The sequence below is a fragment of the Pecten maximus genome, chromosome 12 (assembly GCF_902652985.1).
Source record: "Pecten maximus chromosome 12, xPecMax1.1, whole genome shotgun sequence".
Classification (NCBI taxonomy): domain Eukaryota; kingdom Metazoa; phylum Mollusca; class Bivalvia; order Pectinida; family Pectinidae; genus Pecten; species Pecten maximus.
In genome coordinates, this window is record NC_047026.1 from 2,795,061 (window position 1) to 2,820,645 (window position 25,585).

The following is a 25,585-nucleotide window of genomic DNA, read 5'->3' on the forward strand; positions in this document are numbered from 1 at the left end:
TGAGGAACTTCGGATGTTTGGAGTGTGTGAAAAGGTGACTTGTGGTAACTAGCTTGTGAGGAACTCTTGGTCTTTGGAATGTTTAAAAAGGTGAGTTGTGGAAACTACTAAACTAGCTTGTGAGGAATTCTGGATGGTTGGGGTGTTTCAAAAAGTCTCTTGAGTCTGTAACGGTATGGAAATAACTTTTCGCAAACAATTCAAAATGACACAGTTAAATGAAAATATTATGATTGTTTTGTCCAGATCCTGGTGATGTCATCAGGATCCTTTCGGTGTCACAATGAAAATCACTATCATTACACATATCAAAGATGTTGGCAATGATGATCATGAAATACCCATACTGAACATAATTATTATTGAGAGGTACAAATACCTTGTTAAGGCAATTGATTATCTATTTACAGACTGTGTCTTCCTTAGATAGGGAAAATATTAAAAATTTTAAATATTTTCTTTTTGAAGCTAGGAAGAGACTCCCTGAAGTGGGTTTTTCTTCATTTTTAGGGAAAAATCCTATTTTCAGCTTACGTCACTGTTCTGTCTTTTGTAGGTTAGTAACAAGCTGAAGTCCCTCCCTCACACTGTTCAACAGTTATTACAGGAGGTACTAGCTCGATTGGAGAACGACCTTGGCAAGGAAACGGTTATCATGGCGATGTCTCTCCTCATCTGTGCCAGGGAAGGTAAGGCACAAAAAAACTGTATATGTATCTATAGCTTTGGTTGTTCTATTGGCTGTTAATTTAAACAGAAAATAAATTGCTGTTTCAAATCAACTTGAAAATTTGGTACACAACTAATTATTTAACTACAATGTTGACATGGTTTTTGCTAATTCAATCATTTTTTTTTTTTTTTTAATTTTGTGTTTTGGAATTTAGTCTTTTTTAGAGTCAATACAGGGACATTGAAAATAAATTGCTGTTTCAAATCAACTTGAAAATTTGGTGCTCAACTAATTATCTAACTACAATGTTGACATGGTTTTGGCTCATTCAGTCATTTTTTTTTTTTCATTTTTTTAGTGTTTTGGAATTTAGTCTTTTTAGAGTCAATACGGGTACAGTAAGACTAGTTAAAATCCCTGTTTTCAAGTCAATAAAAATAACTGAAGGAGTGAGAACGTAGAAATATTGTATAACTTGTCAAGTCTTAAGTACAATATTTCCAGGTTTGGATGCTGAGGAGCTGCATGAATTATTGAGTCTGAAGCTCCTACTTGGGAACACAAGGATCAGTGTCCAGGGAGTAATAAATATTCATCTGGGTCAGGAGAACTTGATACCGCCTCTTATCTTCTCTCAGATCAAAAGGTCTCTTCAAACTTTCCTCAACCCTCAGGATCGTTGGTACGTTTGACAGAAATACTTGATCTCCAGTCAAGCATTAAACTGAAGTGGAATAAAGAATGTTGACCTTTATAAATCATATGAGTGTATATTTTAGGAGTGTTTGATCAATAGGTCCTTCTTGATTTTATACTCTATGTTAATATATTCATTAAAATTTTCTGAAATGGTAGTATCTTAAATGTTTTATTGTTTTTGGTAAATTAAAAGATGACATTGTATTATTGTGAAAAGAAGTTATAGAGAGAATATGGTCTGTTTCACAACTTTGATAAAAAAATATTTTGTTTAAAATTTTGGTAAGACTTAAAAAAATTTTAATTTATGCCTATACAACGGCCATGAAACTCAAACTTAAACATTAATTTGATCCAGTATATGAATATAACAAGTCATTAGTACAATGGAAAATAAATCGCTTTTGTTTGATTTCCATACCTGAACCAGAGGTCTACTTTCACTTTGCCTATACTTTACAGGAGCACCAGACTGAGCCTGGCCCATGCTGATATAGCAACAGCAGTAAGACAACGCTATCTCCGAGGATCAGCAGCAGAGCAGGAGTTCTCTCTCCACAAGCTTCTGGCTGGTAAGTGAGGACTCTAGTTAAGGCATTGAACAAGAAAATGAACTCCAGTTGAGGATTTTTAGAGAGCTAAACTTGTATACATTGTTTATAATGAGAACTGGCAAACTGTAAAATATGGATTTCATAGTTACTTCAGATAGAAAAACGGAAGTTAACTGTCAGTGTAACATTTGAATAAGATTTAATTTACAAGCATTTGTTTGCGTTGGTTTTGAATTTAATTATTTAGAAAACGTAATTAAAGTTGTCTGAGTTTTTGGTGGATATCGTTCCTCATATTTTTTTTTTTTTTAATTTTCTAGGTTATTTTTACCGACAAGCTGACCCTGAAAAAGACCACAGTTTCCGTGGTAACAGTACACGAGCCTACTGTGAGCTACCCTATCACCTGGTAGGTCACTCTTTTTTTTTTATAAAATTGTAAACAGATTTATAAAACATATTTACATGATGTTACCAACAGCATAACTTGTAGATAGATGATTTTTTTGTATGTCCCGGTCACTAAGTGGTCAGAGGCATATAATGTAAGACTTCATCTGTCAATCACCAATTTGGTAAGAAAGTTTGAAGTTTGACATTTATCCATTATTAATGATATGATTTAATATTTTGTAAGAGTAAAAGTGTAGGAAAATCTCCAGTTGGAGAAATTCTCCAAGAACCAATGTCTAAGTTCATATGTGTGTTGCAATTCATCTACTAGACACCAGGGGGATCCCCAGTGGATACAGAGCCCCAGTGAATACATAGTGAACAAATAAATTAAACAGAGGAACAATCTGGCTTCAGGAATTGCTCCAAATTATATATTTTGTATGAATATTATTTTTTTTTCAAAATTTGTTCTGTATTGAGCTTTGGCTTATTGTTTTTATCTTCAAATCTGGCAAAGCATGCATGGGTAGAGCAAACATGCTTCACAAATATTCTACTAGCGATATATAGGAAATTGTGATATTTTTTTTTTTTTTTTTGGCAAAATCCTCACCATTTGTGTCTGATAGAATCATATATGTCTGTCATATATCTATCACAATAAAATGTCTTTTTGTATAATTTTAATTTATAATGATACATTCTGGTTCTTTCAGTCCTGTGCCGGAGAGTTTAAGGAACTACAGGACATTCTTTGTGACATCAAGTTCATTGACAGGAAGTTCGAGCTTGGCCTCGGGCCCAGGCTGATGGATGACTTCCAGGTCAAAGGTAACATGAATATGATTGGTCTTGTGATTGGTTTGGTTTGGTTTATTTTGCTTAACGTCCTATTAACAGCTTAGGTCATTTAAGGACGGCTTCCCGTGTGTGCGACATGCATGCGTGTGGTGAGTGCGTATGTGTGTTTTGGGAGGCTGCGGTATGTTCGTGTAAAGTCTCCTTGTGATAGGCCGGAACTTTTGCCGATTTAGAGTGCTACCTCACTGAAGCATACTGCCAAAGACACCCAGCAGGACACCCAACCCGGTCACATTATACTGACAACGGGCCAACCAGTCGTCCCACTCCCAATATGCTGAACGCTAAGCAGGAGTAGCAACTACCATTTTTAAAGACTGTGGTATGTCTCGGCTAGGGGACAGAACCCAAAGCCTTCCTCACAGCGGCGAACGCTCAACTAAAGGCCAAAAGTGAGGCATTGTCAAGGGAGACATTAGGAAGAAGAAAGTTGCTTAGATAGAATAGAAAAGATAAGATCCCAAATTTAGTCGCCTCTTACGATCATGCAATGGGGGCAGCAGGAACAATTCTTACGCCCTACTGGTCTTGTGACCCAGCAGTATTAAATCAAAATGTTTTGACACAAAGATGTTTTTACTAAGTTCGGTTGAGTTTCTTGCAATTTAAAAAATGTGGAATTTTCTTTCTCTGCATAATGACAGGTCTGTAAATTTCACTGACTATAAAATAAGACAAATTTTTCAACTGGAAAGTTCCTAATACATGTACCATATTTATCCTGTATTAGTGAGTCTGGAATCACCATAAGATATCTAATTCAAAGTCAGGGTGGGCTTATTACCAGGCATGGGCCTATTTCTGGTTAAATACTGTGATTCTTAATGAAGCCTCTAGGTTGTTTATACTTATCAAAGAGGCAATAAGTCATAAATCACTCTGTATGTTAAATGTCTGTATAATTGACTTTTAAAATGATCCAGTACTTGGCTGTGACCGACCCCTGTGTTAATATATTTACACTGAATATTGTTTTAACGTGAGTCTATAATGTCCTGAGTTGTCAAGTTATTTTCTCACATACTTCATCAGGTTATTGCACGGTTGCTAGGGAAAAGATAAATCGATCTCACACAGGGGGGGAAAGATAGCTGGCACGCGCTATATGACACTGATCACAATAACTCAACATCATCATTTTACGTTGTGTAACCAAGTCGTAAATGATGACGTCATCAATTTTGACGCTCATTCCAAGGAGGATTGAAGATGGCGCAATTAAAAACTTTCTTATAATAAAAACTTTTATTTGCTTGCAAGTATGTGAGAAAAGTAATCAAACATGGGTCTGTTCCGCAAACAAGGATATCTCAGCCCTCATGTAAGAGTTTGGCTGGCCAGCACTCGGCAAGCCTCGTGCTGACTGGCCAAACTCTTACACTCGGGTTGAGATATCCCTGTCCACGGAACAGACCCACGTTAGATTCTATTTGTCTAACCCAGCTGTAAATGTTTCTTTTCAGTCTTCGTAAATAAAACGATGGATAGAGACCAGAACAAGATGGTGGCATCCGATAGTTTCCAGCAGTTTAAGATGTTCGTGTCGAGAAACATGCACATCCTCACCAGGTTAGTGACCGTACTGTATATTGTTTGTGCTGTCCAGCCTGATCTGTCGAGTCTATTTCAGACTGATAATCTTCCCATCATTATCACTCAATGTTTTGTTTCTAATACTGAAAAATATTTCAGCAGTATTTAAACAATTCTGCCACAAAGTGGCCAGAAATAAATAGCATTACTGTTTGTCCTTTCGTCTGTCTTTCAAGCCCTGATGGTTTTGTAGAGATTGCCATGCACTTTTTGCATGGCAGTTCTTTGAGGGTTTAAATATGAATTAAATATTAATTCAGTTTTGTATATTAGAACATGTATTTCTTGTTCTTCAAATTTTGACCAGTATTTGTTTGATGTCAGGCTGAATTTTGCTTTTATCCATCAAAATTTAAGATTTGGTTTCAAACTTAAGAGCATACATGTTTCATACCAATCCTCCACCTAATGTTCATTATCTTAACAGCTGTCCTTTACCTTTTTAAAGCTACCCTGGGTTGACATGGCAACAGGCCATAAATGAACCTTCTGACTCACTGCCGGCCCAGCAAGCCGTCAGTTTACCAAGAGATGTCAATGAGAAACAGTACATAGAGTGGAATAACAAACCGGGGACCAAGGATCCATGTTACCTTACCATGGATAATCTGCCACAGGTAAGGTTTTAGTCAGTCTCACACAGGTAAGGTTTTAGTCAGTCTCACACAGGTAAGGTTTTAGTCAGTCTCACACAGGTAAGATTTTAGTCAATCTCACACAGGTAAGGTTTAGTCAGTCTCACACAGGTAAGGTTTTAGTCAGTCTCACACAGGTAAAATTTGAGTCAGCCTCACACAGGTAAGGTTTTAGTCAATCTCACACAGGTAAGGTTTGAACAATTTCTCACAGGTAAGGTTTTAGTCAGTCTCACACAGGTAAGGTTTTAGTCAATCTCACACAGGTAAGGTTTTAGTCAGTCACACAGGTAAGGTTTTAGTCAGTCTCACACAGGTAAGGTTTTAGTCAGTCTCACACAGGTAAGGTTTTAGTCAATCTCACACCGGTAAGGTTTTAGTCAATCTCACACAGGTAAGGTTTTAGTCAATCTCACTCAGGTAAGGTTTTAGTCAATCTAACACAGGTAAGGTTTTAGTCAGTCTCACACAGGTAAGGTTTTAGTCAGTCTCACACAGGTAAGGTTTTAGTCAATCTCACACCGGTAAGGTTTTAGTCAATCTCACACAGGTAAGGTTTTAGTCAATCTCACTCAGGTAAGGTTTTAGTCAATCTAACACAGGTAAGGTTTTAGTCAATCTCACACAGGTAAGGTTTTAGTCAATCTCACTGAGGTAAGGTTTTAGTCAATCTCACTCAGGTAAGGTTTTAGTCAATCTAACACAGGTAAGGTTTTAGTCAATCTCACTCAGGTAGGGTTTTAGTCAGTCACACAGGTAAGGTTTTAGTCAATCTCAAATAGGTAAGGTTTTAGTCAATCTCACTCAGATAAGGTTTTAGTCAATCTAACACAGGTAAGGTTTTAGTCAATCTAATACAGGTAAGGTTTTAGTCAATCTAACACAGGTAAGGTTTTAGTCAATCTCACACAGGTAAGGTTTTAGTCAATCTCACTCAGGTAAGGTTTTAGTCAATCTAATACAGGTAAGGTTTTAGTCAATCTAACACAGGTAAGGTTTTAGTCAATCTAACACAGGTAAGGTTTTAGTCAATCTCACACAGGTAATGTTTTAGTGAATCTAACACAGGTAAGGTTTTAGTCAATCTAACACAGGTAAGTTTTAGTCAATCTCACACAGGTAAGGTTTTAGTCAATCTAACACAGGTAAGGGTTTAGTCAATCTAACACAGGTAAGGTTTTAGTCAATCTAACACAGGTAAGGTTTTAGTCAATCTAACACAGGTAAGGTTTTAGTCAATCTCACACAGGTAATGTTTTAGTGAATCTCACACAAGTAAGATTTAGTCAGTCTCACACAGGTAAGTTTTAGTCAATCTCACACAGGTAAGGTTTTAGTCAATCTCACACAGGTAAGGCTTTAGTCAGACTCACACAGATAAGGTTTTAGTCAATCTCACACAGGTAAGGTTTTAGTCAATCTCACGCAGGTAAGGTTTTAATCAATCTCACACAGGTAAGGTTTTAGTCAATCTCATATAGGTAAGGTTTTAGTCAAACTCACACAGGTAAGGTTTTAGTCAGTCTCACACAGGTAAGGCTTTAGTCAGACTCACACAGATAAGGTTTTAGTCAATCTCACACAGGTAAGGGTTTAGTCAATCTCACACAGGTAAGGTTTTAGTCAATCTCACGCAGGTAAGGTTTTAATCAATCTCACACAGGTAAGGTTTTAGTCAATCTCATATAGGTAAGGTTTTAGTCAAACTCACACAGGTAAGGTTTTAGTCAGTCTCACACAGGTAAGGCTTTAGTCAAACTCACACAGGTAAGAATTTTGCTCTATAAAACTAGAAATCTTTCAAAGATAATAAAAGTAATTCCAGTAATAAATCTTTCATTAATTTTTCATGAGGTTAAAATTGTGTCACCAGGAAGTTTTTGATGATTGTGAACTGATGACATAATTTGTTGTATTGTAGCCTGTGATGTGTGTGGCCATCAGCCAGGACTGTCAGTACTTTGTGTGTGGAGGCCTGGATGGAGTCGTACGACTGTATAATATGGAAACTGGCAAGGTAAGTGGATTTACCAGGCCTTGATATCACAGGGGACTAGAACAGTGTAGTGAAGCTTGGGGTTGAAAATCCTGGTGAAAATAAAACTCTTCACAGATAACTCTATATAGAGTAAATCCCATTGTTGGGAAAGAATGTTGTCAAATCGTATTATAATATTGTTATATGACTTAGAACAGCTATAATATAGTACACGCCTATGTATGTTTTTATGAAAATATAGATAAATATCGTACAGATATACAGATTTTGGGGATAATCAAGACATGTTTTATACAGATTTTGGAGATAATCATGTTTTGCAAATCTTGTAGTGGAAGGCATGGCTTATAGGGCACATACAAAGTTTTAGTATCACGTTCCACTTTGATTATCCTGTATATCAAACGTACTGTATATATTATTCTGTTTCAGGAGGTGCATACATACCGTGGCCATTCGGATGCTGTCTCTGATGTCTGCTTCGTCAGTAAATCATTCCTCTGTAGCGCATCACACGACAACAGCCTCAGTATATGGCATGTCGAGGATGGACACAGGTAAATCTTGTGATTAATGTAGAGCTAGTTGTTATTTTCAGAAGTCCAACTTTTTGGCAGTTTTACTGCAATGTTTGAAGGGGCCATGGTGGCCGAGTGGTTAAGGTGTCCTGACACTTTTTCACTAGCCCTCCACCTCTGGATTGCGAGTTCGAAACCCAAATGGGGCAGTTGCCTGCTACTGACTGTAGGCCGGTAGTTTTTTAGCCCACCATCATCAGATGGTGGGCTATTCAAATCGCCCTGCGTCCGTGGTCCGTCGTCCGTCCGGCCGTCCGTCCGTCCGTCCCTCCCTCCGTCCGTCCGTCCGTCCGTCCGTCCGTAAACAATTCTTGTTATCGCTAATCCTCAGAAAGTACTGAAGGGATCTTTCTCAAATTTCATATGTAGGTTCCCCTTGGTGCCTAGTTATGCATATTGCATTTTGGGACCGATCGGAAAAAAACATGGCCGACAGGCAGCCATCTTGGATTTTGACCATTGAAGTTTGTTATCGCTATTTCTGAGAAAGAGCTGAAGGGATCTTTCTCAAATTTCATATGTTGGTTTCCCTTGGTGCCTAGTTATGCATATTGCATTTTGGGACCGATCGGAAAACAACATGGCCGACAGGCAGCCATCTTGGATTTTGACAATTGAAGTTTGTTATCGCTATTTCTAAGAAAGTACTGAAGGGATCTTTCTCAAATTTGATATGTGGGTTTCCCTTGGTGCCTAGTTATGCATATTGCATTTTGGGACCGATCGGAAAAAAACATGGCCGACGGGCAGCCATCTTGGATTTTGACCATTGAAGTTTGTTATCGCTATTTCTAAGAAAGTACTGAAGGGATCTTTCTCCAATTTCATATGTAGGTTCCCCTTGGTGCCTAGTTATGCATATTGCATTTTGAAACCGATCTGAAAACAACATGGTCGACAGGCAGCCATCTTGGATTTTGACAATTGAAGATTGTTATCGCTATTTCTCAAAAAGCACAGAAGGGATCTTTCTCAAATTTTATATGTAGGTTTCCCTTGGTGCCTAGTTATGCATATTGCATTTTGGGACCGATCTGAAAACAACATGGCCGACAGGCAGCCATCTTGGATTTTGACCATTGAAGTTTGTTATCGCTATTTCTAAGAAAGTACGGAAGGGATATTTCTCCAATTTCATATGTAGGTTCCCCTTGGTGCCTAGTTATGCATATTGCATTTTGAGACCAATCGGAAAACAACATGGCCGACAGGCAGCCATCTTGGATTTTGACAATTGAAGATTGTTATCGCTATTTCTCAAAAAGCACAGAAGGGATCTTTCTCAAATTTCATATGTAGGTTCCCCTTGGTGCCTAGTTATGCATATTGCATTTTGAAACCGATCTGAAAACAACATGGCCGACAGGCAGCCATCTTGGATTTTGACAATTGAAGATTGTTATCGCTATTTCTCAAAAAGCACAGAAGGGATCTTTCTCAAATTTCATATGTAGGTTCCCCTTAGTGCCTAGTTATGCATATTGCATTTTGAGACCGATCTGAAAACAACATGGCCGACAGGCAGCCATCTTGGATTTTGACCATTGAAGTTTGTTATCGCTATTTCTAAGAAAGTACTGAAGGGATCTTTCTCAAATTTGATATGTGGGTTTCCCTTGGTGCCTAGTTATGCATATTGCATTTTGGGACCGATCGGAAAACAACATGGCCGACGGGCAGCCATCTTGGATTTTGACCATTGAAGTTTGTTATCGCTATTTCTAAGAAAGTACTGAAGGGATCTTTCTCAAATTTGATATGTGGGTTTCCCTTGGTGCCTAGTTATGCATATTGCATTTTGAGACCAATCGGAAAACAACATGGCCGACAGGCAGCCATCTTGGATTTTGACAATTGAAGATTGTTATCGCTATTTCTGAGAAAGTACTGAAGGGATCTTTCTCAAATTTTATATGTAGGTTTCCCTTGGTGCCTAGTTATGCATATTGCATTTTGGGACCGATCGGAAAACAACATGGCCGACGGGCAGCCATCTTGGATTTTGACCATTGAAGTTTGTTATCGCTATTTCTAAGAAAGTACTGAAGGGATATTTCTCCAATTTCATATGTAGGTTCCCCTTGGTGCCTAGTTATGCATATTGCATTTTGAGACCAATCGGAAAACAACATGGCCGACAGGCAGCCATCTTTGATTTTGACAATTGAAGATTGTTATCGCTATTTCTCAAAAGCACAGAAGGGATCTTTCTCAAATTTCATATGTAGGTTTCCCTTAGTGCCTAGTTATGCATATTGCATTTTGAAACCGATCTGAAAACAACATGGCCGACAGGCAGCCATCTTGGATTTTGACAATTGAAGATTGTTATCGCTATTTCTCAAAAAGCACAGAAGGGATCTTTCTCAAATTTCATATGTAGGTTCCCCTTAGTGCCTAGTTATGCATATTGCATTTTGAGACCGATCTGAAAACAACATGGCCGACAGGCAGCCATCTTGGATTTTGACAATTGAAGTTTGTTATCGCTATTTCTGTGAAAGTACTTAAGGGATCTTTTTCATATTTGTTATGTAGGTTCCCCTTGGTGCTTAGTTATGCATATAGCATTTTGATACCAATCGGAAAACAACATGGCCGACAGGCAGCCATCTTGGATTTTGACCATTAAAGTTTGTTATTGCCATTTCTGAGAAAGTACTGAAGGGATCTTTCTCAAATTTCATATGTAGGTTCCCCTTGGTGCCTAGTTATGCATATTGCATTTTGGGACCGATCGGAAAACAACATGGCCGACAGGCAGCCATCTTGGATTTTGACCATTGAAGTTTGTTATCGCTATTTCTGAGAAAGAGCTGAAGGGATCTTTCTCAAATTTCATTTGTTGGTTTCCGTTGGTGCCTAGTTATGCATATTGCATTTTGGGACCGATCGGAAAACAACATGGCCGACAGGCAGCCATCTTGGATTTTGACAATTGAAGTTTGTTATCGCTATTTCTAAGAAAGTACTGAAGGGATCTTTCTCAAATTTGATATGTGGGTTTCCCTTGGTGTCTAGTTATGCATATTGCATTTTGGGACCGATCGGAAAAAAACATGGCCGACGGGCAGCCATCTTGGATTTTGACCATTGAAGTTTGTTATCGCTATTTCTCAGAAAGCACTGAAGGAATCTTTCTCAAATTCCATATATATAGGTTCCCCTTGGTGCCTAAATCTTAAATTTTATATATAGGTTTCCCTTGTTTGAAAAGTACTAGAGGTTTCTTCTGAGTTTACACAGATTAGTAAGACTTAGAAGAAGAGAAAAGTAGAGAAAAGATCAATCTGACATGGAACCTATCAAGAACATTCAATGGTGGGCGCCAAGATCCCTCTGGGATCTCTTGTCTCTGGATACTCTGGCTTTCCTCCACCTCCAAAACCTGGCACGTCCTTAAATGACCCTGGCTGTTGATAGGACATTAAACAAAATGAACCAAACCAAAGTTTGAAGCAGAATCTATGCATATTTTTTCTCAGAAATTATAAAGGAGACAATAAGTTAGTATCTGTAATAATTTCCTTTTCAAGATTTCTACTTTTGCAATTTTCTCCTATCCTCGAAAATAGCAGAAAACAGAACTCCTTCAAAACAACACAAGACAGAATTCTCATCACTGTCAAAGATTGGAATTTTTGTTTTCCTTTTACTTGTATAAGGTTGTATAGTTCTCCAAAGCAAAACAAGCGAGATATTTGACAAAATATACATACTTTTCTATATTCTGTCCCTGATTTTATTGAAACTTTCTTTCCCAGGGTACACCTCCTGAAGGGCCACACGCGGCGTGTGAAGTCATGCGCGGCAGACCCTGCTGGGAAATTGGTGGCCTCCGGATCCTGGGACTGTACTGTGAAAGGTGTGGGAAGCTTCCAAAGGATCTGTGTCCTGTACTCTCAACGTGGGCAGGTAAGAAACTTACAGGTGTTTTTTATGTATACAGAATAATAGAATCTTTCACCCCCTTGGGGGTGAGACAGGGTAATCTCAACCCGAGGGGAAAATTCTTAACAAACGGGTATCACGAAGCTTGCCGAAGCTTGCCGAGTGCTTGGCAGCTTAATCATCTTACCCCTTGGGGTTGGGATTCCCCTGTGTCACTTCCATGGGGGTGAATGATTATTTTTCTCTTACCCTGTTTACCCTCTTATGTATCTGATATTGACGTTACATCCATGCAAGGAAATGTTGAGGTGACGAGATTGTCGACGTGATGTCATGGCACTGTTGTCATGACATCATGATATTGTTGACAGGACCAAATACAGTTGTTGAGAACGTGAGAAGATCATGTGTAGCTTGTCTTTTCTTTAGGGTGAGATAAGAAAATCTCACCCCGGTAAAACTGCAGATATCCCTGTCCCGGGTAAGAAAAAAAAGATATCTTAAGATTTTTTTTTCTTCAGATAAAAAAAAGCTCCCATTTTAACTTTTTTTGTGTTCTAGAATTGTATCTTATAAATATACATATAGAATTTAACAATGCATTAAAAAAAAAAAAAATTTAATTTTTTTTTTTTTAAAAACTGTATCTCTAAATTACTTTTAAGTTACAAGTCAACAAAATGTTGACAGGTGCTATTTCATTGTACAGCATTTAACCTACACCTTCCTTTGAGTGAAGTTTTATATTTTGGCCCCCTGGGCATAATAAGGATAGGTATGGTAAGTAGGGGTCAATCACAACAGGCAAAGAAGACCTGTATGGTTCATCTATTTATAAGTTGACTAGGTTCGTCCGTGATTCGGCTTCCTCAGGACATCCTGTCCAAGGATAGATACTCTTATCTCAAGGGGCCTGTTCTGTTTGTTTATGCAGACAAACCAGTTCGTCAGTTTTTAAATGAAATATTTCAGACATATATCTTGATGGACCTGCAGATGTTAATACAGGCCTTGGAAGCCTTTGTCATGGTTCGTCTGAAAACAATATAAAATTACCAGCTGGTTCGTCATTATTTCATAAACGACCAACACTGATCCAACCATGTTTGCACCTCAAAAACTAAAACGGTTAAGGACTATCTTTGTAAATTAGGCAATATCACTAAAGCATTTATAGTTGACTTATACAAAATTTGTTTTTTTTTGTGTTTATAGCCCTGTAAATAGTGTGTCCTTCCACCCTGAAGGCCAGCTCATAGTGACAGGAAGCTGGGATGCTACCATCAAGATATGGGATGTTTTTCATAAAAAACGAAAGGCAGTAAGTACCAGGACAAAACTATCCAGAGAAACCAGAGTTAGTCTTGGCCCAAAGCTAGTCCTTCCGGGACTGGTAGTTATGTATATTTGTAAAAATATTTCATCTTAGTTTGAAAATTTTTATAGAGGAGTAGATGAGTGATCAATAAGTTCGGACCTGTTTGTTGTGTGATTGTAAAAGTGACATTAAGAACTTCATTCTGGTCAGAAGTTTTCTTCTGTAATGATGAGTGGTTAAGGTGTCCCGACACTTTATCACTAGCCCTCCACCTCTGGGATGTGAGTTCGAAACCTACGTGGGGCAGTTGCCAGGTACTGACCGTAGGCCGATGGTTTTTCTCCGGGTACTCCGGCTTTCCTCTACCTCCAAAACTTGGCACGTCCTTGAATGACCCTGGCTATTAATAGGACGCTAAACAAAAACAAACCTAACCAATTGTTCAAAAGGTGATTAGCCTTATCACTTGATTAGTAAAAATCTCATTTCTCCTTTACTTCAAAACCTGAGTGTGTGTATTCCTTATATAAATCAGCAGGTAGGAAGAGACTGACAAGTGTTTATAGTTTTATAAAATTTTGTCAAGTTAGTTTCACCAGAAATTATTTTATCAGGATTTTGAGATTGGCGTTAAACTGTGATTAGCCTAATCACCTTTTGAACAACTTGGCTGTGGAATCTACGTTATTTTTTATATACTGGATCACTGAAGTCCTTCCGAACTGTAAAACTGAATGAGAGCACGTGGATTTACACTGTATATTTTATATGTTTTTCCACTAAGCGAAGTTTCACTGGTTTTTCTGTACATATAGGTACTGCGTGGACACAGTACATCTGTGCGAGATGTCGCTTACTCTCCTACAGGACGCCATATCGCCTCTGCTGCTCTGGATGGCGACGTGAAGATCTGGGCAGCACAGAGCGGCACTCAGGTATATATCAATGTTTATCACTGTAATTAAAACACCAACAATCTTCAGTACAAGTATGCTTCATTGTCAAATGTTGTATAATTATTTTAAGCCTTTTGTTAAAAACGAACAATTGGGAAGCAGGAAACCTCTACTCTACATTTTCCAATCTTCAGTTTTGAACCAAAGTTAAACAAATATATATGAGATCTCTTTTAAAAAAGGATAATTTTTCCCACTTGTCACTACACCAGAAAACAATTTTCCTAATTGTTTGTTTAAGAAAGGATTTTATTGCTACTGTAGATTTGTAAATTATCATCAATGGTTCATTTCAATCATTTTGTTTTTTTATCTGGAATTAATGCAAATTTATCTTTATCAGAAATTAGAAATTTTAAATTAGATGTAAACTCAGTTGAGAGATCAGAGATGTTCTGACAGGTACAAGAATAAAAATTGACTGAGCTGTATACTATTATCAACAATCAAGTTTTGTTAATTTAATGCTTTCAACCCTATGAATCTTCAGTGGACTCTGCCATTCATTCATAATTTGAAGTCCAATACGGTCAGTAGGGGTGAAAGGGTTAAAATACCTCAAAGTACTAATGAGTTGCTCTGTTTGTAAGGTTGGGAGTATCCAGGGACATGCTGAACCCATTAACAAGTTGATTTACTCACCGACCGGAAAGGAACTCATCACCGTTAGTGATGACCACAAGGTCAAGGTAGGTCATAGGTCAAAGTGGCACTCGAAAAATGTTGTAATTTTCTTAATATGTTCAAAATTTATTTTAGATTAAAGAATCTAATATTTAAGTGTTTCTCTTACCTGTATGTGAAGCATAAATATTTGCAAACTTTTGTCATTTACGACCAGACTGACCTCTGACCTCTGATAATTTTAATCTCACTAGGTGTGGTCCGGACACTTAGGACTGACCCTACTAAAGCTCGGCGAGGAGGGAGGAGAACCCATCGTTTCTATCTGCCTAAACCCTGATTGTTCCAACGTTGCCCTTGGTTACCACACAGGAATAGTGAAGGTGTTCGATGTCTTTACTGGTAAGACTAACATCCATCGCCAAAATTTGTCGGTTTTTGCTCAAAATAGGGCGGTTAAATATTGGTGCGTCAAATCTTGGCGTTTACCATCATGTGTGTTAAATAGGCACTTACCTGTAGTCATGTAATTAATATGTTTGTTCATTACGCTATGAAAGTCTACATATTTAGAAGCCATGTCACGTTGACACGTACAAAGGGATTAAGCTATGTGGCTAAATGACAGGATTTTATTACCTACCTGAGATATTGTCTTTGTTTGAATAGTTATTTTCTAAGAACATATCAGTATAAGCCTTTTGTATTTCGTCTCACCTGGTTGCACAGGAAAACCGTCTTCACTCTGTAAGTTACACAAGTTAATTGATCGATTGAGATGCGACTTGTCCTTGAACACAGCTAATGCAACAATCAATATGAAAACGACGTGAATGAAATTTATGACACATTTAGATGAAAACATACCTTTATTGATGCGTTTTTATAAAAAAAATCAATATTCCAACACACATCAACACAAATTGCGGAAGCTTATAATGAGTATGTAGTAAATGAACAGAAAGTTGGTTGCTTTAATCCGTATATTGTTCCAACAGTTTTTTGTGTGAAATTTTGGTGTGTTTAGTTTTGGCTCATTCACCCCTGGCGCCAAATAAACCAAAATATGACCACATCCAAAATATCCCAAAGTACGGTAACCATCGTTGTTTATAAAATCATTTTATACAGTATTTCTTCTTTTTGTTTGATAATTTTAATAATTTAAACTTTAATTTGAAGAATTGAGAAAAAAGAATACAGAAAGATTTTTTTAATAGTAGAAGATTGAAGATGTTAGTAGAAAAATGTTTAAATTAGTTTTGAACTGAATACAATACAGTACAAGGACTTGTGAAAGCTTATGGATACTGTCATTACAGACCCGTCTGATAAACGTTCCTTAACATGTAATATCCCCGAATAGAAACACATTGTTGGATTAAAAGGCAAATATCTCGGTTGTGGAACTTTTCAGTTCTGTTATGCTTTCCAAATGGAAAATTTTTTAGTAGGAATTTCCGTAAGGACAGGAATGTTGATGAAAATGAGGTCAGCTTATATAACATTTGAATTAAGGGCAGCGACTTTTGTCAACCATATATTTCAAGATTCAAATTAATACATTACCGACTAATCATATGAAACATTTCAGGATTTGAATAATGAAAACCTTACCAATGACATGTTACAGGATTTGAATTATAAAAATCTTACCAATGATTTGTTACAGGATTCGAGTTAATACATTAATGACTAAATATATGAAAAGTTTCAGGATTTGAATTATAAAAACCTTACCAATGACATGTTACAGGATTTGAATTATAAAAACCTTACCAATGACATGTTACAGGATTTGAATTATAAAAACCTTACCAATGATTTGTTACAGGATTTGAGCTGTGGAGTACTCAGCTCCACACGTCCAGAGTAAGGGGCCTGAGGTATAGTCATGACGGTATCTTCCTCTTCACGGGAGCAGACGACTGTACAAGCAAGGTATGCCACCATTACATTGAAAGATAGATACAAATGTTCAGTCTTCAGTTAGGACTTAATTATATATTCCCCTCTATAATATCTGTTCAGGTAGATATTTAGTTTTCATGAGTATGTAATATATTGACTGGTATCTTTGGCCCACTCCTGTGAAATTTTGTCAGGGAGCAAAATTTACCCTTCGCCATTAACATTCTTTGATGATTTTTTGCCTGTGTGGCTCCACATATATTGCTAGATTTCATCTCAATGACTATAATGTTTTGTTTGAGTGATGCAGGCCCTCTGGGCCTCTTGTTAGTGTGATCTTGTTGCCTTTCCCTGCCCCTGGATTGTGGAACCATCTTGTCCTATGTTTATCGAAATCCATGTTTTGTCCTTACGAAGCGCTTAAGAAGTGAAAGTTTAACTACATGTAAAAGGAAAAAAAAAATCAGTTTCTAATATAGAATGTTGTGTTAAAAACAACACCGGTCCAACTGGTCTAACCGTTTGGACCGCAAAAACGAAAATGGCCTAAGATTCATACAGGCTCACCCAACATTAAAATCTGCTTTCACAGAATGATTTGAAAAATAAAAATTTACAGTATAAAAGTATATTTTTGGTTTCTTTTTTGGTTTTTGTTTAACTAATAGCCTGTTTTATAGCAGAGATAAGAATCCTGATTATATATGACTATTTTCCAGGTTGTAAGGGCTAATGATGGCAAACACGTGTGTGCCATGTCGTCCCATTCTAAACCTGTGATGTGTGTCGCAACAGTTAAAAAATACCTGGCTACCGGCGGTGAGGACTGTCAGTGTTACGTGTATCCTACAGTCTGGACAAAGGGTGGTAAATGGTACGTATAGATCCACACCTTGTATTTAAATTGTAGAACAACAACATTTACATACTTTTCTTCCAGCAAGCTTAATTCTGGTCATAAGCCTGTACCTTGTAACAAGCCTTCTCTGGTAATAAGTCCCATGTCTGGTAATAAGTCCATGTCTGGTAATAAGTCCATGTCTGGTAATAAGCCCATGTCTGGTAATAAGTTCATTGTCTGGTAATAAGCCCATGTCTGGTAATAAGCCCATGTCTGGTAATAAGTCCATGTCTGGTAATAAGTCCATGTCTGGTAATAAACCCATGTCTGGTAATAAGCCCATGTCTGGTAATAAGCCCATGTCTGGTAATAAGTCCATGTCTGGTAATAAGTCCATGTCTGATAATAAGTCCATATCAGGTAATAAGCCCATGTCTGGTAGTAAGTCCATATCTGGTAATAAGTCCATGTCTGGTAATAAGCCCATATCTGGTAATAAGTCCATGTCTGGTAATAAGCCCATATCTGGTAATAAGTCCATGTCTGGTAATAAGCCCATATCTGGTAATAAGTCCATGTCTGGTAATAAGCCCATATCTGGTAATAAGTCCATGTCTGGTAATAAGTCCATATCAGGTAATAAGTCCATGTCTGGTAATAAGTCCATATCTGGTAATAAGTCCATGTCTGGTAATAAGCCCATATCTGGTAATAAGTCCATGTCTGGTAATAAGCCCATGTCTGGTAATAAGACCATGTTTGGTAATAAGTCCATGTCTGATAATAAGTCCATGTCTGGTAATAAGACCATGTTTGGTAATAAGTCCATGTCTGATAATAAGTCCATGTCTGGTAATAAGCCCATGTCTGATAATAAGCCCATGTCTGGTAATAAGTCCATATCTGGTAATAAACACATGCCTGGTAATAAGTCCATGTCTGGTGATAAGCCCATGTCTGGTAATAAGCCCATGCCTGGTAATAAACCCATGTCTAGTAATAAGCCCATGTCTGGTAATAACCCATGTCTGGTAATAAGCCCATCTTTGGTAATAAGGAAATGTCTGGTAATAACCCATGCCTGGTAATAAACCCATGTCTAGTAATAAGCCCATGTCTGGTAATAAGCCCATGTCTGGTAATAAGTCCATGTCTGTTAATAAGCCCATGCCTGGTAATAAACCCATGTCTAGTAATAAGCCCATGTCTGGTAATAACCCATGCCTGGTAATAAGCCCATGTCTGGTAATAAGCCCATGTCTGGTAATAAGCCCATGTCTGGTAATAAGCCCATGTCTGGTAATAAGCCCATGTCTGGTAATAACCCATGCCTGGTAATAAGTCCATGTCTGGTAATAAGCCCATGTCTGGTAATAAGCCCATCTTTGGTAATAAGTAAATGTCTGGTAATAACCCATGCCTGGTAATAAACCCATGTCTAGTAATAAGCCCATGTCTGGTAATAAGTCCATGTCTGTTAATAACCCATGCCTGGTAATAAGCCCATGCCTGGTAATAAACCCATGTCTGGTAATAAGCCCATGTCTGGTAATAAGTCCATGCCTGGTAATAAACCCATGCCTGGTAATAAGCCCATGTTTGGTAATAAGTCCATGTCTGGTAATAAGCCCATGTCTGGTAATTAATCCATGTCTGGTTATAAGTCCATGTCTGGTAATAAGCCCACCCATGTCTATTGCAATTAAGGAAAAGTGCTAGCAAATTCAATTTCATTGTCCTGCATTAAGCACCCCTCTACTTTCTGTCAAAGTTTATATGCTGAACCCCTGGGCTTTTTTAGAATAAATACAGTAAATTATACCTTCTTTGTCATTCTCAAGGTGTGTCAATCACATTTTTGTTTCTTGTTTGAATTAGAATGTGGAGAAAACTTCTGCAATGTGAAACACAGAGAGAATTTATATAGACTTTGCCTGTTATTCCAGTTGACTATACAATCTTGTCAATAACGTTTGAGGCAATGAAAAAACTCTATTTGTGACATTAAAATGGTGATATACCATAAAAAAAAAAAAGAAAAAAAATCAGAAAAAAACAATGATCAATTTCAGCTGTATATACAGTCAGTAAATCCAATTAAGAATTATGTGCTGCAATATTTTCGAGCATCAGAATGCCGTGATAAGTTGAATGTTTGTTACAGCCCTAAGATGGTGAAGTCTGTTGCTTGTTTGGGTAATCACACTGGAGCAGTGACAAGTTGTGCTTTCAGTCCAAATGAAAGACAACTGGCCACCGCAAGTCGAGACATGGTGAGTGAAAAATAATCTTCTACTCTCAAATGAAGGTCATAGAAATTGTGGCAAAGTCAAACCTCAAAATGACTGGTTGTTGACTATGGCTATAAATGAAGGTCATAGAAATTGTGGCAAAGTCAAACCTCAAAATGACTGGTTGTTGGCTATGGCTAAAAATCCAGTAAACAAATAAAAAAAATTGTGTGTGATATTTACACATGGCAATGGATTGTTTTTCATGGATAAAGGTCAAGGTTGAATACATAGGAATTTAAGGGGGAAAAAATAGAGTCCTGCTAAATAAATTGTGTTCTCTTGAAATTCTGGATAATAAAACTCCATTTTCATACAGCATTTGTCACTGGAACACCAATTGTCAAGGCTGAATACATAAAAGAATAGAAAATTTCTGCACAGCAACTAGAGAGAGTTCACATGGGATATCAAATAGAAAAACTTGAAGTTCATGCAACAATTGTAACTGAAAGTACCGTGTACTTGTTCAGTATTTATTTAGATGTATGAACATCAAAGTAAATTTCTGTGAATTGTCAAAAGAAATAATTTCAGCGCTGCATAAAGCTCCGATTTAGATACAGAATGACCGTGGTGTAACATTAAGATTAATTTGAGAACATTCTAACATTGATGTTTTTAAAGTGAAGTCTATATCCATGTGAAAAGACCTGTTCAGTGTTTAACTGTAGTGGTGTCATCTTGACCTTTACGATTATTTCCAGTCGGTGATGATTTGGGAGTTGAGGATGAGTTTACTAGACTCCAGTACCGCGCCATTACAAGTGTTCCATTCCTGTCACAAAGACTGGGTCACCAGCTGTAGTTGGTTTGGGGATTTTCTGGTAAGTCAAACAATTTTGTCAAGTTTTACTTTTAGGATACTGTAAACGTGGTTATTTTCGCGGGGTGTTAATTTCGCGATTTCGATATGTAAACTTTATGCTTTGAGGAAATTTTCACGATTTATCCACCTTCGTTTATAGTTCGAGATTATGCAAATTGATATCAAAATAATACGCGCGGGGAAATTTTCGTGATCACAAGTACTCCGTGTAATTAGCGTAAATTTCCACGTTTACAGTATACATTTCACAATTTTGATATGTAAACTATACATGTTGGGGAATTTTTCGCGATTGATCCACCTTCATTTATAGTTTGAGATTATGCAAATTCAGGGGGAAATTTTCACGATCAAAAGGACTCAGTGTAATTATTGTAAATTTCCCCCTCACTTAAATTTCCAAGTTTACAGTATACATGACACCTACTAGTGAAACCATGGTGACTGTATATTTCCTCTCCATCCATCTTATAGATATGTACGTGTGTACATAACGCCAAAGTTTTTCAGCATTCTAGCAGCTTCATTCTTTGAGGGATTTTGAACTAATTTTATTTTTAAGGTAATTTTCCTGTTTTATATTAGCTGTGTGAATTAGAGCTCACAAATTACAACAAGAACTGTATGTTTTGTTTCAGGTGACCGCATCCAACGACTTCACTCTCAAAGTCTGGGATGTGAAGACTGGGACAGAGAAACAGAGCATGACTGGTCACATGTCATCTATATCATCCGTCACCTACAAGGTAAGATATAAACTCATTGTTATCTACCTACAAGGTAAGATAAACTCATTGTTATCTACCTACAAGGATGTAAGACAATAACTCATTGTTATCTACCTACAAGGATGTAAGACACGAACTCATTGTTATCTACCTACAAGGTAAGATAAACTCATTGTTTGGTACAAAATGTCTTTGAGAAAGAAATCGGGCATAACAGGATTAATTTGACAGGATTAAATCTAAAAGAATGAAGAAAGAGATGAATTTCAGAATTAAAAAAAAAAATATTTTCCCAGTTTTCATATCCATGTAAAGTAAATCTGTTCAGAACAAATTTTATGCTCCAGTTTCCAGTATTAATCAGTTCATGCATTAATTAATCATAAGTGCAAATTATTAGTTTAAGGTAGCTTTCTGGAATCAATTTTACCAATATGTCATCCTGTATGAAAAGACAGAAAAGATGCCTAAAAGAACTGGATACGGTATATTATAACATGGTTTCCTACCTAAAAAGAGTTCCTACAGTCAAAATTCATCTTGTCTTTTAATAATTTCAGTACAGTATTGAGCGGTTACAAGTAAATTCATTTTCTGTTTCCATGGTTTCAGTACAACTTTATTGAGTGCTTAAAACCTAATTCAATTTCCGTTTCCATGGTTTCAGTACGGCTGTATTGTCTCCAGTTGTAATGACGGCTCGGTCAAGGTTTGGTCACACAAAGGCACGGAGATCACCACTCTTCACTCCCACCAGAGGGCAGCACATGCGTGCGACCTGTACGTCCGAGTGGCTGAGAGCGATAAACTCAACATTTCAGGTCTGTTGTTATTTAAGATTTTCTTCGTCTCTGTCATAATTTCAGTTGTTGTTAAATTGATTATCAGTGTTAGTGAAATCTTTATTTTGTTGATTTTATAAAATCTGTTGTTTAGAAACTTTACATGTTGGGAATACATGTTTGTGTTAATGTTGGGAAATGATAATTGTATTGTGTAATGTCTAGTCAGGTACAGATGTGTATTTCCTAGATTAATTTTTTAGCTCACCTGTTACACCTGCTCCATACTTGCCAACTTTCCCGATTTAGTCGGGAATTTCCCGATTCCAGACTCCCTGCCCCGTCTCCCGATCGTATAGATAAAACATAGTGTATTCTCCCGATTTTGGAGAATATGTCTTGATAACCCCGTATGGAGCCCCTATTCATCTTGTTAGATTCACTAAGGCCTATGACAAGTAACGCTTGCTGGCTGGTGAAAGACATATGTGTGGGGCATTGGTCAGTTAACTGACCTGCTCACAGACCGTAACGAAATTCTGACACTTCACTGACTGCAAGGGTGACAATACCCCGATAAATACACAAGTAATTAAAACCAATTAAGCTGAGGGCGCGTGGTGATGGTTTTGTAGCAGGTCAGTCATGGTTGATTAAACGCTTGTAAATGGCTTCGTATACTGCCTTTGATGTCAAGCGCATAAACGACCTCTACTTGACAGTATATCTCGGACAGAAAAAGTGAAAACAACACTGGCAATGTTATCAACGGAGTATCAAATTTGACAGATTACTTATTGAAATGTTAACTACGTTTAAACATCGGCTGATCTTTAGATAATTAGCACAAGGAAATAAATTCACAATAACGACCATATAGACCGAAGGCCTGGTTGCCGGTAGGTAACGTCGTTTCAATCACCGTAGCATCAGCATACTTCGTGCCGAGAATTATTTTGGCAGAAACTTTCCCAATTCACATTTTGAAAGACAGAAACATGTCCACAAATACTCACTTTCTTAAACTAAATACTGTCATGTTAAAACTTTGAATTTAAGTATCAGTCCCCACCTACAAAGTACTGAGTTGTAAGCCTATATAGCAGTATAGTGATTACAACTGCTGGTACAACCCTTTTTATTTTTATTTTTTGTATTATTGTCTTTGTTGTAATCCAAAAGAAACATTTGGAATTTCATTTAGATGTTATATTGTACATGTACTCTAGATATTTATCGTGACAGTTTAGGTATTTTCTTTTGAAGATTACTGCTGGAGAGAAAGCTTGATAGAAAGACTGACATCTGTCTTACAACATAATTTTCATAACATATCGAAATAAATACTTTTATTTAGAGTGAACAGTGAGTTAAATCATTTCCAGAAATAATGAAAAATGATGTAATTTTGCAGTTTTTTTTTTTTTTGTAACTTGTTGCTTATATAATTATCTTTCCAAACTTGAATAAAAAAGATCATTGGCAAAGCTTGAAATAAGTTTTTCCCCCTTTTTCTCAGTGTTCATGCAAGGAATTTATTTTCAAATAGCAAATTATCTCCCCTTAGTTTTTGTTTGCTAAATGTGTCGCGCGTGAAATGTGTTTTCCGGTCAAAAATGTCGCTCACGCACTTTCTCCCCCATGAGAATTTTTAAAAGTTGGCAAGTATGCTGCTCCCCCATACAATCGTGTTGAATCTTGACTTTATTTATTGGGTTATATCTTTGAAGCAGTTGAGATCCCCCCGCAATATTATCATGTATCAACAAGTAAAGCTTTTAGCAAATGGAACATAAACATTATTTTGATGCTAATGCTCAAATCAAACCAGGTGAGCGATACAGGCCCTGTGGTCCTCTTGTTTGATTTATATATATTATACAAAGTATTTCCCTCTGCATTACATTCTAGATTTGTCCTATTAGTCCCCTACCGTTTAAACAGGGGAGACCCTTAAGTTTCCTCTCCGCCCATCTTGTACGTATGTACGTAATGCCAGAGTTTGTCATCTCTCTAATGGCTTCATTCCTTCAGAGATTTTTATCAAACTTTACATAATGATGAAGGCCCATAAGATCTCTGATAAGCTGGAGTTTCAGGGTTTTTGGGTCAAGTTCAAAGTTACTGTTGCTATTTTTAGTGGGAAGCCAGTAGAGGACATTTATTGCTGAAACAATACCCAGTATACTTGTTTGATATAAAGAGTTATCCCTCTTGCCTTATAGGTACTGAATATTTTTTTTCTACCTGGATGAAAATGAAAGGTTATTCCCTTTCTGAGTTTCATTAAGATGTGAATTTACCTGAATTTGAATAAAAAAAGTTATTTCTCCTTGCAGACGAAATGGACTGGAGTGCTGCCGTAACAGCAGAAGAATCGGAGACCAAAAAAGTTTACAAACCTGCGGTGAAACTAGAGGAAGTTATAGTAGCCACTTGTGGGGACGATGGCACTGCTGTACTGTGGAAACCACTACAGGTATGTCTCATTCAGCTTATCTATTTAACCAGAAACAGATTTTATGAAAATATGGGTGCTTTCTTCTCTTTTGTGGGTCGCAGGCCCTGAATATTGTCAATTGTTTTACTTTGAGACTCAGAGTTTTCATTTTCATTTGACAAAAATAAAATTGAAATCGCATCTGTATGCTGTAATTAAGATAAAATAATACATCTACAAAATATTTTCTTCTGGAGTGAAATTGACAAAAAAATTTCTTATATTCAAAATATATTTGTTGAATGAACAGTTATATGCATGTGATCTTAAAATGAGCATTGAGAATGTTTTCTTTTTGTTTGAACAAGATTCATTCATATATTGTAATTTAGATATTTATTACTTTCGTTACTTTCCACAGGCCAATGAGATGGCTAGTTTGACTGGTCACTCTGATCGAGTGGTCAGTGTAGCCGCCAACAAAGATGGTCACTTGTGTACAACGTCCCTGGACAAGGCCATCCGTCTGTGGGAGCCACAGTTGTCAACTGAGTCTGCTACGGGTGTCCATAATGCACCAGTGACCGTTGTTGAGACGTCGCCGGACAAGTCCATCCTTTTGACCGGTAGCAGGTCAGTAGATAAAAAAAAATCCTTAATCCTTTAATGTCGGACAATGATCAGCATTATTAGTGAAAAATAATCCCAACATACAAGCAAAATCATAATTCTAACTCAAAATTATTAAAAGTAATGAAATTTTTTTAGCAAAAGATGGATAAACATCGAGACTCTGGAAAAATTGCAAGAATTAGACCAGGGCACATATTCATGAAACCAATTTCGTCCTCAAGCATGAAATTTGTGCTCAACCCAACTCTCTTCAAACTCGCTTAATCATAAAATACCACCTTAAAAAATCAAAGCATCAAAATAATAGCTCACTTGAAGGCTTTCCGAAATTTATTCAAGTTATTAAAAAAATA

At 37.1% G+C, this 25,585-nt stretch overlaps 1 protein-coding gene across 1 annotated transcript in view; it reads left to right on the top strand.

Moving 5' to 3' along the window:
* Positions 1–25,585, top strand: part of LOC117339645 (telomerase protein component 1-like) — a 60,322-nt gene that overhangs the window by 25,914 nt on the left and 8,823 nt on the right. Inside the window, 23 exon segments of the mRNA XM_033901353.1 lie at positions 557–689; positions 1,178–1,355; positions 1,835–1,944; positions 2,247–2,335; positions 3,039–3,153; positions 4,647–4,752; positions 5,225–5,393; positions 7,333–7,428; positions 7,843–7,967; positions 11,753–11,849; positions 11,851–11,903; positions 13,095–13,200; positions 14,013–14,132; positions 14,744–14,842; positions 15,032–15,179; positions 16,612–16,718; positions 17,408–17,562; positions 19,694–19,802; positions 20,528–20,647; positions 21,288–21,395; positions 22,045–22,198; positions 24,499–24,638; positions 25,021–25,232. Coding sequence (XP_033757244.1) covers positions 557–689; positions 1,178–1,355; positions 1,835–1,944; positions 2,247–2,335; positions 3,039–3,153; positions 4,647–4,752; positions 5,225–5,393; positions 7,333–7,428; positions 7,843–7,967; positions 11,753–11,849; positions 11,851–11,903; positions 13,095–13,200; positions 14,013–14,132; positions 14,744–14,842; positions 15,032–15,179; positions 16,612–16,718; positions 17,408–17,562; positions 19,694–19,802; positions 20,528–20,647; positions 21,288–21,395; positions 22,045–22,198; positions 24,499–24,638; positions 25,021–25,232 — 2,849 coding nt within the window.